This window comes from Chenopodium album, chromosome 13 (assembly GCF_948465745.1).
Source record: "Chenopodium album chromosome 13, dcCheAlbu1.1, whole genome shotgun sequence".
Lineage (NCBI taxonomy): Eukaryota > Viridiplantae > Streptophyta > Magnoliopsida > Caryophyllales > Amaranthaceae > Chenopodium > Chenopodium album.
The window spans coordinates 35,592,720-35,608,003 of NC_137846.1; the positions used below are offsets into that span (position 1 = coordinate 35,592,720).

The window sequence follows — 15,284 nt, forward strand, 5'->3', positions numbered from 1 at the left end:
TATATACATATATATATATATATATATATATTAGTTTATAATTACTCTCTCTAGATATACATGCATATAGTTGCAGTTACTCTAATTTAGTTTGTTTGCTGGTTTCTTATAATTATAATACCATTTTATAAGAAACGAAATATGTTCTATCCTGGGAGACAATTTCTTAATAACCTTGGGTATCATAGATGGAGAAAAATTGTCTTAAGATTATTATTGATACTATACGAAACTTAGTATTAAAAAAATCAAATAATTATACATCTAATATATAAAACAAATAAAACATAACTTATACCTTTATACTTGATTTAAAATGTAAAATATTATGATCCGAGCCCAACAAATCACGTTGTGTCCTTAAGACAATTTTGCTCCCTCTACGATACTCAAGGTTATTAAGCAATTGCCTAAGCTTAATAAAACGGACACGAACTTGAGAACAAACTATTTTAGAGAAATATTTGTGTGATTTCTATTGTCTAAGCTTACATTTCAAAGTTGGCTATTCAAAGTTGAAAAATACTACTGACCGACTGAGTAAGCTCGATCAACTTCACTAGGAGTGGTTCAAAGTCTTTGACTACTAATCTCAATGCACGTATTTTTTGTTAAGTAATCGCAATTGCATAACATACCATCATGTTACATAATGAGTCATTCTCATGAATGTGGGGGATGATAAATTCAATTGTTTGTGAATGAGAAATTCTTCATTAATGTGGGGGATTGTTGGATATTTATTTTGTAAATATTTTGTATTAATGAAGAATTACGTATCTAATGTAGAGTTGTGTTGTATGACAATTTGTATGACTATTGGATATATTTGGATAATTGTAACTTTTCATTGATAATTGTTAATGTGAATAGTTGTGTTATTTCATTAACTCTTCATTAGTTATAATGGATAATTGTGTCATTTCATTACTTGAACCTTTTCATCCATATTTCTTTATCTATAAATAGTTATTGGTTGTTTTAATTACTCTCTCTAAATGTACATGCATATAGTTGCGGTTACTCAAATCTAGTTTGTTCACTAGTTTCTTATAATTATAATACCATTTTATAAGAAACGAAACCCGTTCTATTCTGGGAGACAATTGCTTAATAACCTTGGGTATCGTAGAGGGAGCAAAATTGTATTAAGGACACAACGTGATTTGTTGGGCTCGGGTCATAATAATTTACATTTGAACCAAGTATAAAGGTATGTGTTATGTTTTATTTGTTTTTATATATTAAATATATAATTATTTGATTTTTTAATACTAAGTTTCCTATATTACCAATAACAAATACAAGTTTTTCATTTTGATAAACAAGACATGTTTATCAAATGCCGATTATGTAAATATTTGGTCTTGATATTTGAGCTTATATAATAAAAAACTAAGAGTAGTACTTTTGTCAAATTTTCAAAATACTACTCTTCACGACGTTATTTGACAGAAGTGAAACTCACAAATATTCAATCCACTTGTTCAGGAAGAAAGTTAGACCAACTTTAATAGAGATTTCAATGGGGGAAGGAAAGCTCACAAGCAATCGATAAGCACCTACCCTTAAGGGTTACCCATACCCTTAATTTCTCCCGTTTTCGTTTAATTCGGTGGCGAAGCCGCCGAAAATGGTGGTATTTGAGGTTGGCGGAATCTCCATATCAGCAACTTGAAGAAGGAGGCAAAGAAGAAGAAGGTGGGTGGGGAAGAGACAAAGTCTCTATTGTTGTGTAATGGCATGAAATATACATAAGATGGAAATGAGAAACAAAAACAACGGCTAGTTAACTGTGATTATCAAATTATATAAACACATTTCATTATCAATCGAAAATGACGCTTTTACCCCTTGATAAACTTTAATTGTTTATCAAAATAATAAACCCGGGCAGCCTCCTTTTTAGGTGGTTTAAAAAAAACAAATCTTATAAGTAATGACAAAATTAGCCTTGATTAGAGGTATTAACTAATAAACCCTTTTGTATTTTATTTTTTTAAAATTTTAATTTTTATGAGGAAGCCCCGGTTGCTCAAAATGATAAACGAAATTTGTTGATCAAATGGCAATTTCGTAAATACCTTGCCTTGAAATCCGTAAAAAATGATAAAGGATGCACATGTGGTCAGATGCCAGCTGGAGGTAACGTTTTGCCTTGGACTTGGAGTTAACGGTTTGTTAAACGGAGAATTGAATGTCGTCAATGAGAGGTTAACTTTTTACCGTGGAGAGAGAAAGTAAAGTGAGCAACTTTGTCAGAAGAGAGAAGAGAGAAAATAATGGAAAAAGAGCTCGAAATTGAACAATGAAGGAGAAAGCAAAGAAAATTTAGCATTAATAGCTCGATCGAGAAGGTCATTAAAATTCTGGAAGCAAAGAGGTAATTTATGTCGTCGATTCCTGCAATGCACTAGGCGAAAAAAGGGATTGGCCACCGGTTCAAAACCCCCCTTTGCCACCGGTTTTGAACCGGTGGCCAGTGGGGGGGTGGCAATGACCACAAGAAAGGCCACCGGTTCAAAACCGGTGGCAAAACAAGGTATTGCCACCGGTTAACCGGTGGCAATAAATATTATTGCCATCGGTTAACCGGTGGCAATTATCGCTTCGCGCTATTTTTTTTTGGTATTATTCATTTTTTCCACCGGTTAACCGGTGGCAATAACATGTACACATAATTTTTTTTTTTTTTTTGTCTTTTTTCAAAAAGAAATATAATAGGACAATTAAGTCAAAAAAAAAATTTATAAACATCAAAATATAAACCAAATAATATCAATCCATATAATCGAAAAATGACAACATATAATTTAAAAAAAAAATTGCAATATAAATCAATATTGTTGAACAATTACAACATATAAATTAAAAAATAAAATTACAATATAAATAAAAAAAATTACAACATCAAAAAAATATGAAACGCCATATGCATCTAAATCAATATTCCTGCATCTTGATTATTTGATTTAAGATCTAAATCAATATACCTGCATCAATTAAAACCAAAAAAATAAATCAATTAAAATACATAAGCTGCGAATTAAACCCAGAACAAGATCAATACTCAGAACAATATGCATGTAAAAAAAAACCCAGAAAAAAGCATGTACCATGTACCCATAAATAAAACCGAATTAAACCCACAACAAGATCGAATTAAAATCAATAAAAATCGAATTAAAACCAATTTTAAAACTCAGAAAATTCGATTTAAAAACCCAGAAAAATTCGATTGAAAAACTAGAAAAAAAAACCTAGAAGAAATCGAATAACATAGATTAAAAACACATATAAACTCAGAAAATTTTAATTTAACTATTCGGAAAAGTTCTATTGAAAAACCCCGAAAAAATTCGATTTAAAAGCCCAATAAAAACCCGGAACACTATGCATGTAAAAAAAACCCATAAAAAAGCAAACCCAGAACAAGATCGAATTAAAATCATTAAAAATCGAATAAAAACCAATTTTAAAACTCAGAAAATTCGTTTTAAAAACCCGGAAAAATTCGATTGAAAAACTAGAAAAAACCCAGAAGAAATCGAATAACATCAATTAAAAACACATATAAAATCAGAAAATAAGCCCAAAAAAAACCCAAAAGAAATCGAGTAAAATCGAATTAAAATTGATTAAAATCAAACCCTAACCTCGAATAAAATTGGTGGTTTTGATGCGGCGGTGGTAAAATTGGTGGTTTTGATGCGGCGGTGGTCTTGGTGGTGGTGGAAATGAAAGAGAAGATGGAGGCGAGAACGACGCAGATCGATGAGAATGATGGAGACAAACAGATGAAAGGAGAACGAGAAGGAAGGAGGAGGAAGATGGATCGGAGTGCATCAGAAAGAACGAGAAGGAAGGAGGAGGAGGAGGAGAGAGAAAGGAGGAAGGGAGGAGAGAGAAAGGAGGAAGGAGGAGGAGGATAGGAGAAACGGCTGAGGGGGTAGGGTTTGGGGAAAGGGGCTGAGTTTTAAAGGCCGTGTTTTTTTTTTTTTTAAAAAATAGAAAAACCACCGGTTTGAACCGGTGGAATTAATATTTTTCCCACCGGTTCGAACCGAACCGGTGGCAATACTAATCCCTCAAAATCCCGCCCATTTTTTCCCCTATTTTTGCCACCGGTTTTTGAAAACCGATGGCCATTGAGCGATGCCTTTTTGCTTTTTTCTACTAGTGATGGTTCTTCATTGCTAATACTTGTTATAGTACTATTTTAAATTAGCTTGTTATAGTACTGGTTTTATTGAGGCAATTGATGTGGATAAATTAGCTTTACTGGTTTAATTGAGGGATTTGATGTTGACAAATTAGGTTTACTCGAACTAGTAATGGTTTAATTGAGGGAAGTAAAGTTAAATTATTATGGGTACTGGTTTATTTGTGCAAAATTCACGTGGATAAAGCTAATTTTATGGTTTAATTGAGGGATTTGATGTGGACAAATTAGCTTTACTCGAATTAGTAATGGTTTAATTGAGGGAAGTCATGTTAAATTGTGCGAAATTCATGAATTCAGATTAGCGTTACTGGTTTAATTTATTAGTTAATGTAAGTTCAAAAATAGTCGAAAAATAGATTAATAGTTATATCTGCAATTTTGTTGTAAAACCGTTGGTTTGTTGTTTTCAGTAGTATTAATGTATAATCTTAATGTTGTGCTACAGGTACTCTTATAATTTAGCTATTAAATATTGACCATTAATGTGATATTATGGCTGGCGATATGGGTGGTGATTGTGATGCATTGGCTTCTGACTGTGATAACGTGGGTGGTGAGGGGTGTTAGCCTGACTTTGTAGATGACATGGATGACATTGATCTTATGCCTCCAATGTCCCCAATCCGCGAAGAACAATCTGCTAAAGTTGTTGAATATCGTTCTCCCATTCAAACAGTGCAGACTATATAGATAGTAGTTTACACTAATAAGATCAGTCCAGGTCCTGTAGTTGAACCCCCTAAAGTTGGCATGGTTTTCAGAACATGGGAGGATATACATATTTATTACAAAAAGTATGGTGAGCAGGAGGGGTTTGGGGTTATAAGGGTGCAAGGAACGAAATCTAAAGTTACCAATGAGCGTAAGTGCATAACATGGAGGTGTAAGTGTTGGGGAGCCCCTAACATGAGGGCTCAAAGGGAGGCGAAGAACAGGGCAAAGGCGATGGATGTCGCTAGGTGTGGAGGTAATGTTAATGGAGTTATGGGAGTGCAAGAGAATGACCAAGGGAAGAGAAAGTCAAAGAAATGTTACTGCCCCGTTAAGATATATGCCAGGGTGATTGAAGATGGCGAGTGGGAGTTAAGGAAGGTTTTTAATGAGCACAATCATGAACAAAATCCCAGTAACGCAGTGTTAGTTAAAGAATATAGGATGAAGAACTACACCTCAAATGTGAGGAAGACTCTGATAAATTTTTATGAAGAGGGCATATCTATTTCCAAAATTCGTAATGGTCTGTCCCATGTGAAGAAGGTGTTGCCTTCATTGAAGGACATGAAACATGAGGTTTATAAAGCTAGGAGACTGAAAATGGAAGGGGGTGATGCAACAGCCATGATGGCTTATTTTGACCGGATGCAAGCGGACAATCAGAATTTTTACAATTGTCACCGGTTAGACCAATTTGGTCGGTTGAAGGATGTTTTATGGGTGGATGCCAGGAGTCAGGCTGCATATGAGTACTTTGAGGATGTAGTTTGCTTTGATTCTACCTATTTAACAAATCAATACGAACTTCCATTTGCGAACTTCGTGGGTGTGAATCATCACGGGCAGTCTATCCTCTTGGGTTGTGCACTAGTTTCGCGGGAAGATGTTGAAACATATGCATGGGTTTTCTGACAGTGGCTTGCTTCCATGGGCAACAGAGCTCCATGAGCTATTCTGACTAATCAAGCAGCCTCCATGAGGAAGGCCTTGGCACAAACAATGCCCAGCTCCAGGCATCGTTGGTGTATATGGCATATTATTAAGAAGTTTGGTGACAAACTAGGAAAGTGTGACAAGTAAGTGATTGGTTGTTTGTTCTCAATTGTTTTATTGTTCATTTGTTTTGTTTAATTAGTGTCAAATTTCCTGTTTTGCTATTAATATATGATTCCTATGATGCATGTAATTGTGTGTGTGGTTGTTATGAGTTTTGAGTTTTGATTTACAATAGTCTTTGCTATAGGTTATACACATTAGTCTTGTGTATGATTCCTATGATTGATGCGTGCCATTTATGGCACTCTTAGGCTAGGTTTTCTTCTTATTTTTATACTCGTTTTTAGTCTTTTATGTCGTGTTTTTAGGGAATAACGCTTGATTTGCGTGTTTGTGTGTTAGTTTAGAGAAATGCGTGCTTTTAATGGTTTTCTTATTATTTTATTCATTTCTCGGCTATTTCTCTCGCTTCTCCGTTTCTTTGACTTGTTTTGTAGGTGTGTCGAGTTTCCCGGGATTTAATTATCAAGGAGGAAGCTCGAGCGCATTCAAGGAGGTTGATGGAGCTAAGTTCGGGAATCCAAACATGCAATTCAAGCTAGCTCCGCAAGCACAAGGACCTTGGAAGCAATGCTTTGACTTGGAATGTTCAAGTGCTTGGAAGATAAAGGAGCTGCCCTTCTCACGAGCATCGCCTCAAGTGCACCAATGATAGGGATGCTCAGGAGCGCGGAGATTGATCGAGCAAGCGAAGGAAGCAAGGCCTCGAGCACCAAGCAGGGGTACGTGTGCGGCATAGTGGTGCGTGCGCGTAGACCCAGCTGTGCGCGCGTACGAAGTGGTGCGTGCGCGCAGACCAAGCTGTGCGCGCGCACAGCCTGGGTGGTGCGTGCGCACAGATCTTCTGTGGCCTGCTGTGCGTGCGCACAGAAAGGTGGTGCGTGCGCACGGTTTGCCCTGTTTCCCCTCGCTCGTTTTATTACAAATTAGCCTTGTCATTTCTATTTTAGACGACGATTTTTAGATTAGTTTGGTGACTTTCTCTCTCATATCTTAGGTTAGGTTGAGAGCTTCTCTCTCTAGTTTTTAGGGATAGTTTAGGAGTAGTTTTAGAGGGAGAAAGTGAGGGATTTCAATGGTGGTTTAAGAGATTGAAGATCCAATGGTGACAATTGTATTGAAGATCTTCTTAATCAATCAATGAGCATTTCTCACTCTATCTCATCCTTATTTCTTTGTTCAATTTCATGTTTGTTTGGTTTAATCTTGATGTTTGATTCTTGATAGTGTAATTGTTCTTGATATTTTGTTAATTCTTGATTTCCTTAGTTGTTTGTTGATAGATAATGATTCTTGAGTAGTTGTTTGGCTAGGAATTGGGTGAAACTTGTATGATTGATTGATTGTGATTAATTTGGGAATTGTGTTGATTGATTATTGAGATTAAAGTGATTAATGAAGGTTTGCATGTGTGTAATTCGATTAGGCCTTGAGAATTATGCTAGATTGCATTGTAATTGCTAATGACACGACCAATTGATTTAGGAATTGCAATTATCGATTGGTTTGGATTGTGATTCTCTTAGTTTGTTATTCATAGTGAACCCTAGCTTAACGATTAGGAGATAACTCTTTGATTCCAATTGATAGCTCTTATCATTAGTTTTCACAACCTTTGATTGGCATGATCTTCCCAAGTTGTTGCAATTATCATGATTACTTGTTGATCCCCATTCCTAGTGTTTTATTTGTTTGATTGTTAGTTTGTTAGTTTTTACTATTCCTTCTTCACCTTCGACTTCGACCTAGCTTAGGCGCATAATTGAGAGTGCTTGAACATTACTGTTCCTTTGGGTTCGACCCTTGACTTACCTCTATACTCGTATTTAGGTTTGTTAGGTGTTTATAAATTAGGTTTGGCTCTAAGGGGAGGTAGATAACGACCTACATTTTCCTCCAGTCAATGATGCATGTAATTGTGTGTGTAGTTGTATACATATTACTGTGGAAGTCTTGTATTCATTCTATATTTAAAGTGTTGTGTACATTTCATTGTTAAAATTACCATTGTCATATACATTGTGGATGTACATTTCAAATATTTAATATTGAAAACTTTTTTTATGTACTCTTGTATGCTTGTAATTATATGTATTTGTGTGGATTATGTCACAATAGGTACAAAGAGTTCAAGAGTCCCTTGAAGGCCATAATATATGAGAGTTTTACTGTAGAAGAGTTTGAAAGGTGGTGGCTCGAGTGCATTAAAAAATACAAGCTGGAGAAGAATGAGTGGTTGGATGGTTTGTTTAAGGAGAGACATATGTGGATTCTAGCCTTTATGTGCGAGTATTTCTGGGCAGGGATGAAAACCACGCAACGAGTGGAGAGCATAAACAGTTTCTTTGATGGGTTTGTTAATCGGAAAACCAGGTTATGTGAATTCCTTGTATGTTACACAAGAGCAATGAAGAAGAGGGTTACAGATGAGAATGAAGCGCATGCAAAGGCTACCAAATACATCAGACGCCTTGTGAGTGGTTTCAAACATGAAAAATTATTTCAAAAGTTATACACTAATGCTAAGTTTCAGGAAATTCAAAGAGAACTTACCTGAATGATGTACTGTTATGATGGGGAGATAACTGTCATTGATGAGAGTACGATTCGGTATGTGACTGATGATAGGGTGTGGATTGTACCAGGAGGTGAAAGCGAGGAAGTAATCACTGATCGGCGTCGCAACTACTCCGTCTTATTCAACCCAGTGACGAAGGAGGTTACATGTGATTGTAGAAGGTTTGAAACTCATGGCATCTTATGCAAGCACTGCATACGTGTGTTGGATAAGAATAAGGTCAAAAACATTCCTGACAAATACATTATTGATAGGTGGCGTAAAGATATTGTTAGGAAGCACACTAGAGTGAGGGTTGCGTACCATGATCCCACACAGACCCCAGAGGTTATTAAGTTCAACAAAATGATGAATGTATTTGAGCCACTATGTGATGATGCTGCAACTACTGATGATGATACACTGGACATAATCGTCACAGCATTATCTAAACTCCATGTTAAAGTGAAGGAGAGGAGAAAGAAATACATGGAGCTAATTGCTACACCAAACCTTCCATCTACTGAACCACCCCAGTCCGAGATAGGCTCCACCGGTTCAGGTCAACCATCTGCCTCCACCTTCAATCAACACACAACAATTTTAGATCTGCCAATTAAGAAGCGAGCCCGGGGCAGGCCTAAAGGTTCTAGGAATAAACCACTCTTTGAAATAGGTTACAAACCACCTAAGACTAGGAAAACCAAGGTAAAGTGTTTATGTTGAGAGTCTATGTTTATTGAAGTTCATGGGTATGTTTTTTGATGTGAACTCATTTTGTTGATTAACAGGGGGCGAAGCAGGTTGATGAGGGAGAGTTGCAGGTATATTTCTTCTTGTTGCAACGTTTTTTGATAGAAATGGTGTCCTTCGAACAAGTGTATTATTCCGATAGAGGGTTCAGAGCTATTTGAAAGCTATTTATTCAGTTAGTTCAAGTGATCAGAATGCCTAAGTGGAGGCTGCTTTCGATCAGTAATATTAATGCATAATTAATATTACAACTTAATCTTGACTGAACCCTTCGGGTCACACCCAAGCAACTAACGATCCGACACGACGAATTAATTCGGAAGAAATTAATGAGTCGCTCGAGTAATAAATATTTAGATGTCGGAAATCGAGCAAGGAGCATCGAAACCAAGCGTCGCAAGTCGAGTCGAATTAATTAAAGAAGAGACGGTAAAATCACTAATTAATTAACAATTTACCGAAATACCCCTATGTGGACACCTAATTGCGTCTCCCCAAAAAACCTAACCCAGTGATGAATACCTTTCACGTCATTGATTATCGAACGAAGTGAAAGTGTGAAAGGTCTTGTGATGCGGTTGTTTTAATAAAAAAAACTTCCTTTCTGTTTTCGAAAATGTACTCTATTTATGAAAACGTCCAGTCCAAGTTAGTTTGGTCCATGATAAGGGTCCAATAATAGTGTAGTTGGATTGGGCTTGAAAGAGCTTTCCAACGATATATTATAAGCCCAATTCCGATGAATAATGAGGAAGCTATGGCCAAAATACTAAATTGGGCCTGAAATGGTTTTATGTGGCCCAATGATCAAGTGAAGGGCCCATTAATTATTAGTCCTAAAATTATTAGGATTGATTTTAATCTTCTAGAATAATTTAGAAGGTTATTTTGAGTTCTAATGGGATTAGGATTAATAATTATGTTTTTAGAAAATAAAGAATTTTATTTGGAATAAAACAAGTGTTTTTAAAAGAATTAAATCTGATTTTAAAAGATGATTACAGACGTTAATTAGTCTAATTTAATTAGATTAAGGACTCTGTACGAATTTTAGAAAACGCGTGAACCATCGCGAAACGACAAAGCTGTCGCGCCGCGCTAGACCCTATCGCGCGGCGACAGAAGTAGTTTTATTCCAGATTGGATTCGGTCTTTTTCTTATCGTTTCTCGACTATTTTTCTTATAAATAGGATTGTATTTCCCCGTTTTCAATCATCAACGATCATTTAATTCTATTCTCCTCTCTCTTGAGCAATAGCTTATTCTTTCTCCTTCTTTCTAAGCCTAGCCTTTTCATAAACACAATACCGCATTCACAAGTTCTAGAAACACCTAGCCAAGCTCGAAGTTGCCTAGGCCCTAGACGTGAAAGGTTGATAATTTCTGAGGGTTTGGTCCCAAATCCCTATTTCAATAATTTAAATTAAATGTTTGATTTAATATTTTCCTTGAAGTTACTAACGTGTGTACTGTTTTGATAGAAAGAGATATGAGGCAACAAAGTAAGTTGTTTTATTGCTCTACATCTTTTGAAAGCATGCTTATATTATTTTAATTCCTAGTATCATGTTAGGATGCTTTTATTGCTTTCTAGTATCATGTTTAGGTTGCTTCCTATTTCTTATATCATACTAGTATCATGTTAGGGCTAAAGCTTTGATCTTTAATGTTTAGTGACATGCTAGGATTAGTTATTAATCATGTTAGTATCATGCCTAGGATCTTGCTAATATTATTATGCTTTGAGATTGAATATTATTATTATTATGATTGTTGTGTCTATAATCAAACCAACATAGATTAAACAGGTTTAGGGTTAATATATTGATTGTATGTTAGTCAGAAAGCGCACATGAATATGAGAAGAATAAAGTAGAGGCCTATTTTTAAGGCAGGTTCAATCTCTTTTAGGTTGGATTTGTACCTTCATCCCCGAATATTCAGTCATGGTTCCAGACCACTATGGAGTTAGTGATCTCATGGATCGTGAAGGGGTGTAACCTTCACCCTATAAATGGTTTACAAGTTCCTAAAACTAGTTGGCGACTCTTTTGCTCTAACTTCCTTCCCTTTGGACGCCACCATACTTAAGTGTATGATCACAGTGGGGCTCAAGTGTGGGAAGCTTGAAATATTCCCTACACCCTAGCATCGGAATGCCCCGAGCAAATCGAGTGCTATGGGCATTTGGTATAGCCAAGGTGGCTAGCATGCGCACCAAGCCGAGCCTAGCATGGCTGGCTAGGTGGTGCGGCATGCTAGCGCACCATAGCAAGCATGTGCGAGCAAGCAACAGCGAGCCAGCAGCACCAGCTAGCTTGCAGTGCGCTAGCGTACTGGCACTGCTAGCTATGCTTGTGGGCTAGTGCGGGGAAGGCAGGCAGGCAGCAACGCACAGCAGCCCGCAGCAGCGCGTGGCGTGCTGGCGCATGTTGCTGGGGCTGTGCGAGCAGCTGTCGTGCCCAGCCAAGGGGCCAGGCAGCCTTGGCGTACAAGGCTGGCAGCGCCAGCTAGCGCACATTGATTAGGGCATGTGGGAGTGTTGGCTGGTTCTTGGGAAACCTTGGGGATCAAGTTTTGGTCCCCCCCTTTCCCTTGTGGTCCTTACCTAACCCCTCCTCTTAGAATGTCACTTGTTAATTAATTAGTTTGGCTATTTTCTTTTGTTTTTGATTTAAAAATAAAAGGAGAAAATTGATTTTACCAACTCTCCCACATTGATGGGAGAGTGAATTTCTCACTTGAGTTTCCCTATAAATATCCCACTTGGGAAATGGGAAAACTCACTTGAGTAAGAGCTCAATTAGGCATCTCCACTTGAAAGAAAACCTATAAGCTCATTAATTACTCGGGTAGTCCTTTTGGTCGGACTTGGCTAACCTCCAAGTAGTAGACCGGTCGGGTCGCGTTGTGGGTGGACTTCGTCGGAGGTCCTCGCCCTTTGTGAGGCTCGGCTTTCTCAAGTAAGAGCACCATCCGGTTGAGCGAAGCACGCTACAAGGGTAATTTAGTCTTTTCTCTATTCTTGTTATTTATGCATTTTGTTATATTAATTGTGAGTTTGTTCTTGGGCTCGGGTTTTATTTCCGCGGTAAGTCGGACTCATCGAAACCCAACAATTTTGACATTACAATGCTCATTTAGTGTTACTGTTGTTCTTTAAACTTTCATATATGTCTGTTTAATTATAGCAGGACATGGATTTAACTGATGTTGATGTATGCAACACCTAACATGGTGCTGATGATGATGTCTGCAACACCGAAGATGGGGATAGTGTAAGCCTTGCTGATGATGCTGACTTGGTGCTGGACACAAACAGCATAGAATGGACGAAGGGGAGTTCTAAAGTTTTTTGAGGTTCATCAACTACGTGCACAAGTACACCATCCTTTCGTTTGTACTCTGCGAAGATTGTGCTATATTTTGTAGTAATATTTGTTCTGTTTGTACAATGGTTGCATTTAAGATTAAGTTTGATCATTTTCTTGTTTGCCACCCCCTTTCGATGAGTTTATTGCTGATGATTTCACCTTATGAATATGTATGGGATGATTGATACACCTTTACATATACCAATTATGGATTTGATTTTGGGACTAAAATGAACTTGTTGCATAGTGTTTTGTTACATAGTCTTTTGTAGGGTGTTGCTTACATCTTAAATATACCATTTATGGATTGGATTTATGGCTGGAGTGTTGTGGCTAAAATTTGGGAAAGGATTTTTAAAGTGGATTTTGGATTTGTTTGGGTTTTGTTAGTATGGTTTTGTATAGTGGATTTTGGCCCAACACGGAAATGGCACCTATTTGGCCCAACACATAAAGTGGATTTTGGCCAAGCCATACCCTTTTTTTTAAAATTGTAATTTATCCTTAGAACGTTAGATTTTAACTGTTGGAATTTGGGCCTATCAAGTGTTAAGTTTGTATTTCAAATTTGGATATTGGGCCTGTCAGGTTTATAAAGAATAAGTATATTGGATTTTCATTTTATCAAGTATATTGTATCAAGTATGAGTACGGATTTTGGATTTTCATTTTGAATAATGGGTTTCAAATTTGGGCCTATCTATCATGTAAAATATAAGTTTAAAACACAAACAAACATTAATGAATTCCATAACATTACCACCCATAACATTACCACAAGTGTAGTCCAACAACGTACTAAATGAAACCATGAACACTACATTGCATGAAGCAAATTCATTTGGTCCAGCCACTCCCAACTCTAGTCTAAATTATTTAATAATAGAAGCCACCAATGTTAGGGTCTACATAAAAACAGCCTAAAATGTTATACTTACACCGCACCACCTCCTACCACTTCATGGGAAGGATATACACACGCTTGCGGTTCCTGATACCCGAGCTCATCACCGTGTGTTGTGGTGTCAAGATCATATTCTTGTGCAGGAGGACAATCCGAGTAACATCAACCTTGAAAATATCAGCTGCCATGTAGTAAAGTTTTTTCATTCTGGCGTGGAGTTGTGCCTGGACCTTCATCTTCTTAGAAGACCCACTAACATCAGAAAGATATAACCTCCTCATAGTTGTATCCATGTTGGCTTGTGAGTCCTAAAAAAAAAAGAAAAAAAAAGAAAAAAAAAAAAAAAAGAAAATTCAAAAGTAAATTAAGAATATAAAAGATAACAAACCCAAAAATAAACCTAAAATTAATTTTGGAATTACAGTGACAAAAATGAACCTAAAATCAATCAATTTAAAAACGCAACAAAATTACTGATATACAACAAATTAAAAAACTTATTAAAAAAATGAAAACTAAAAAATGAATTAAACTGACGGAAAAATATCAAAATTACGAAAATTAACCAAATAAATTAAATAACCAAATATATAAGAACAAAATTACATAAAACTAAAAAAACATACAATAAACTAAAAACAATAATATTGGAAAATAACCAAATATTTAAAAAAAAATAAAAAAAATAACTAGTACATTAACTACAAAACAAAAAAAACGAAAATTAAACAAATTTTTTAAAAACATAAAATAAAAATAATTATTTAATTAAAAACATAAAATAAAAATAATTATTTAATTAAAAACATAAATCACGAAAATTTACCAAATTTTTACATTAAAAAAATAAAAACTTAATTAAAATTGTACGTAACTTGATCTAAAACAAAAACACAAAACAAAACACTATCCATCCCTAAACAAATGAAAGGGAACCTGAACACTTTTATTATACAAAATTTAATTTGTTTAGTCACATAAATTAAGTAAAAAGAACAATTAAAGTTACAAACAACAACAAAGTTACACAAGTACCTTCCCATTGGCGATTAAGATTGATCCATTCTTAATGGAAGCTTGTCGGGCGGTGTCTTTTGGTTCAACAGGCACACTATTTGTTTCTTTTGCCAATCATAAGGAAGTTGGAGGGCAACCAAGTCTATCAGCATAGTCATTGTAGATGTGATCAAAGGTTTGATCAATGGCGGTAGTGTACATGACACCAATGTCTCTAGGTGACAAGCTTCTCACAATCACCCTAAACTCTTCACCAGCAGCTGTAGGGCCTACATTGGTGGAGTCCCATGATGGTCTTCTCTTCAGATTGATCTTCAGTGCAACTGGAGGAGTCACTATCGGAAGATTCATCATCTCCCCGGCCGAAAAACGTCCTTAGTTTATCCGGCAGTTTGCTCTTCACACAAGGATTGAGCTCCTGTTTCCGATAGTAAGGTTGCACCCCACCAAACATGCTTGAGGAAGCATTCTTCAACTCTAACTTTCTTTTCTTCCGGGAGGACCTTCTCGACTTTTTGGCTGACATTACCCCCTTCCCCTTCTTATCTCCGCAGATCCCTTCTTTACTTTCCCTTGCCCTTATCTCCTTTGCGTGGGGATAAGGCAAGCGACTTGCGTTTTCCCTTACCAACAGCTGGGGGTAAGGCATGAGTATTCTCTTTGTCTACAGTCTCAGATAAGGC

General features: G+C 36.4%; 2 protein-coding genes across 2 annotated transcripts; both read left to right on the forward strand.

The window, feature by feature from the left end:
• The first annotated feature begins 4,975 nt into the window (after positions 1-4,975).
• LOC145575458 (protein FAR-RED ELONGATED HYPOCOTYL 3-like) lies at positions 4,976-5,851 on the forward strand. The gene has a single exon (XM_081633328.1). It carries the CDS (start codon positions 4,976-4,978, stop codon positions 5,849-5,851), a length of 876 nt encoding a protein of 291 aa, XP_081489454.1.
• Positions 5,852-5,938: 87 nt separating this feature from the next.
• LOC145575459 (protein FAR1-RELATED SEQUENCE 5-like) lies at positions 5,939-8,552 on the forward strand. Its single transcript, XM_081633329.1, has 2 exons — positions 5,939-6,015; positions 8,114-8,552. Exons 1-2 carry the CDS (start codon positions 5,939-5,941, stop codon positions 8,550-8,552), a joined length of 516 nt encoding a protein of 171 aa, XP_081489455.1.
• Positions 8,553-15,284: the final 6,732 nt, after the last annotated feature.

What these genes read in the sequence shown, in the direction of transcription:
- LOC145575459 (XM_081633329.1), top strand. Translation starts at nt 5,939, where the DNA reads ATGCCCAGCTCCAGGCATCGTTGGTGTATATGGCATATTATTAAGAAG. An exon ending in AAACTAGGAAAGTGTGACAA is followed by an intron (nt 6,016 to 8,113) that starts GTAAGTGATTGG and finishes ATGTCACAATAG; the next exon opens with GTACAAAGAGTTCAAGAGTC.
- LOC145575458 (XM_081633328.1), top strand. Translation starts at nt 4,976, where the DNA reads ATGGTTTTCAGAACATGGGAGGATATACATATTTATTACAAAAAGTAT.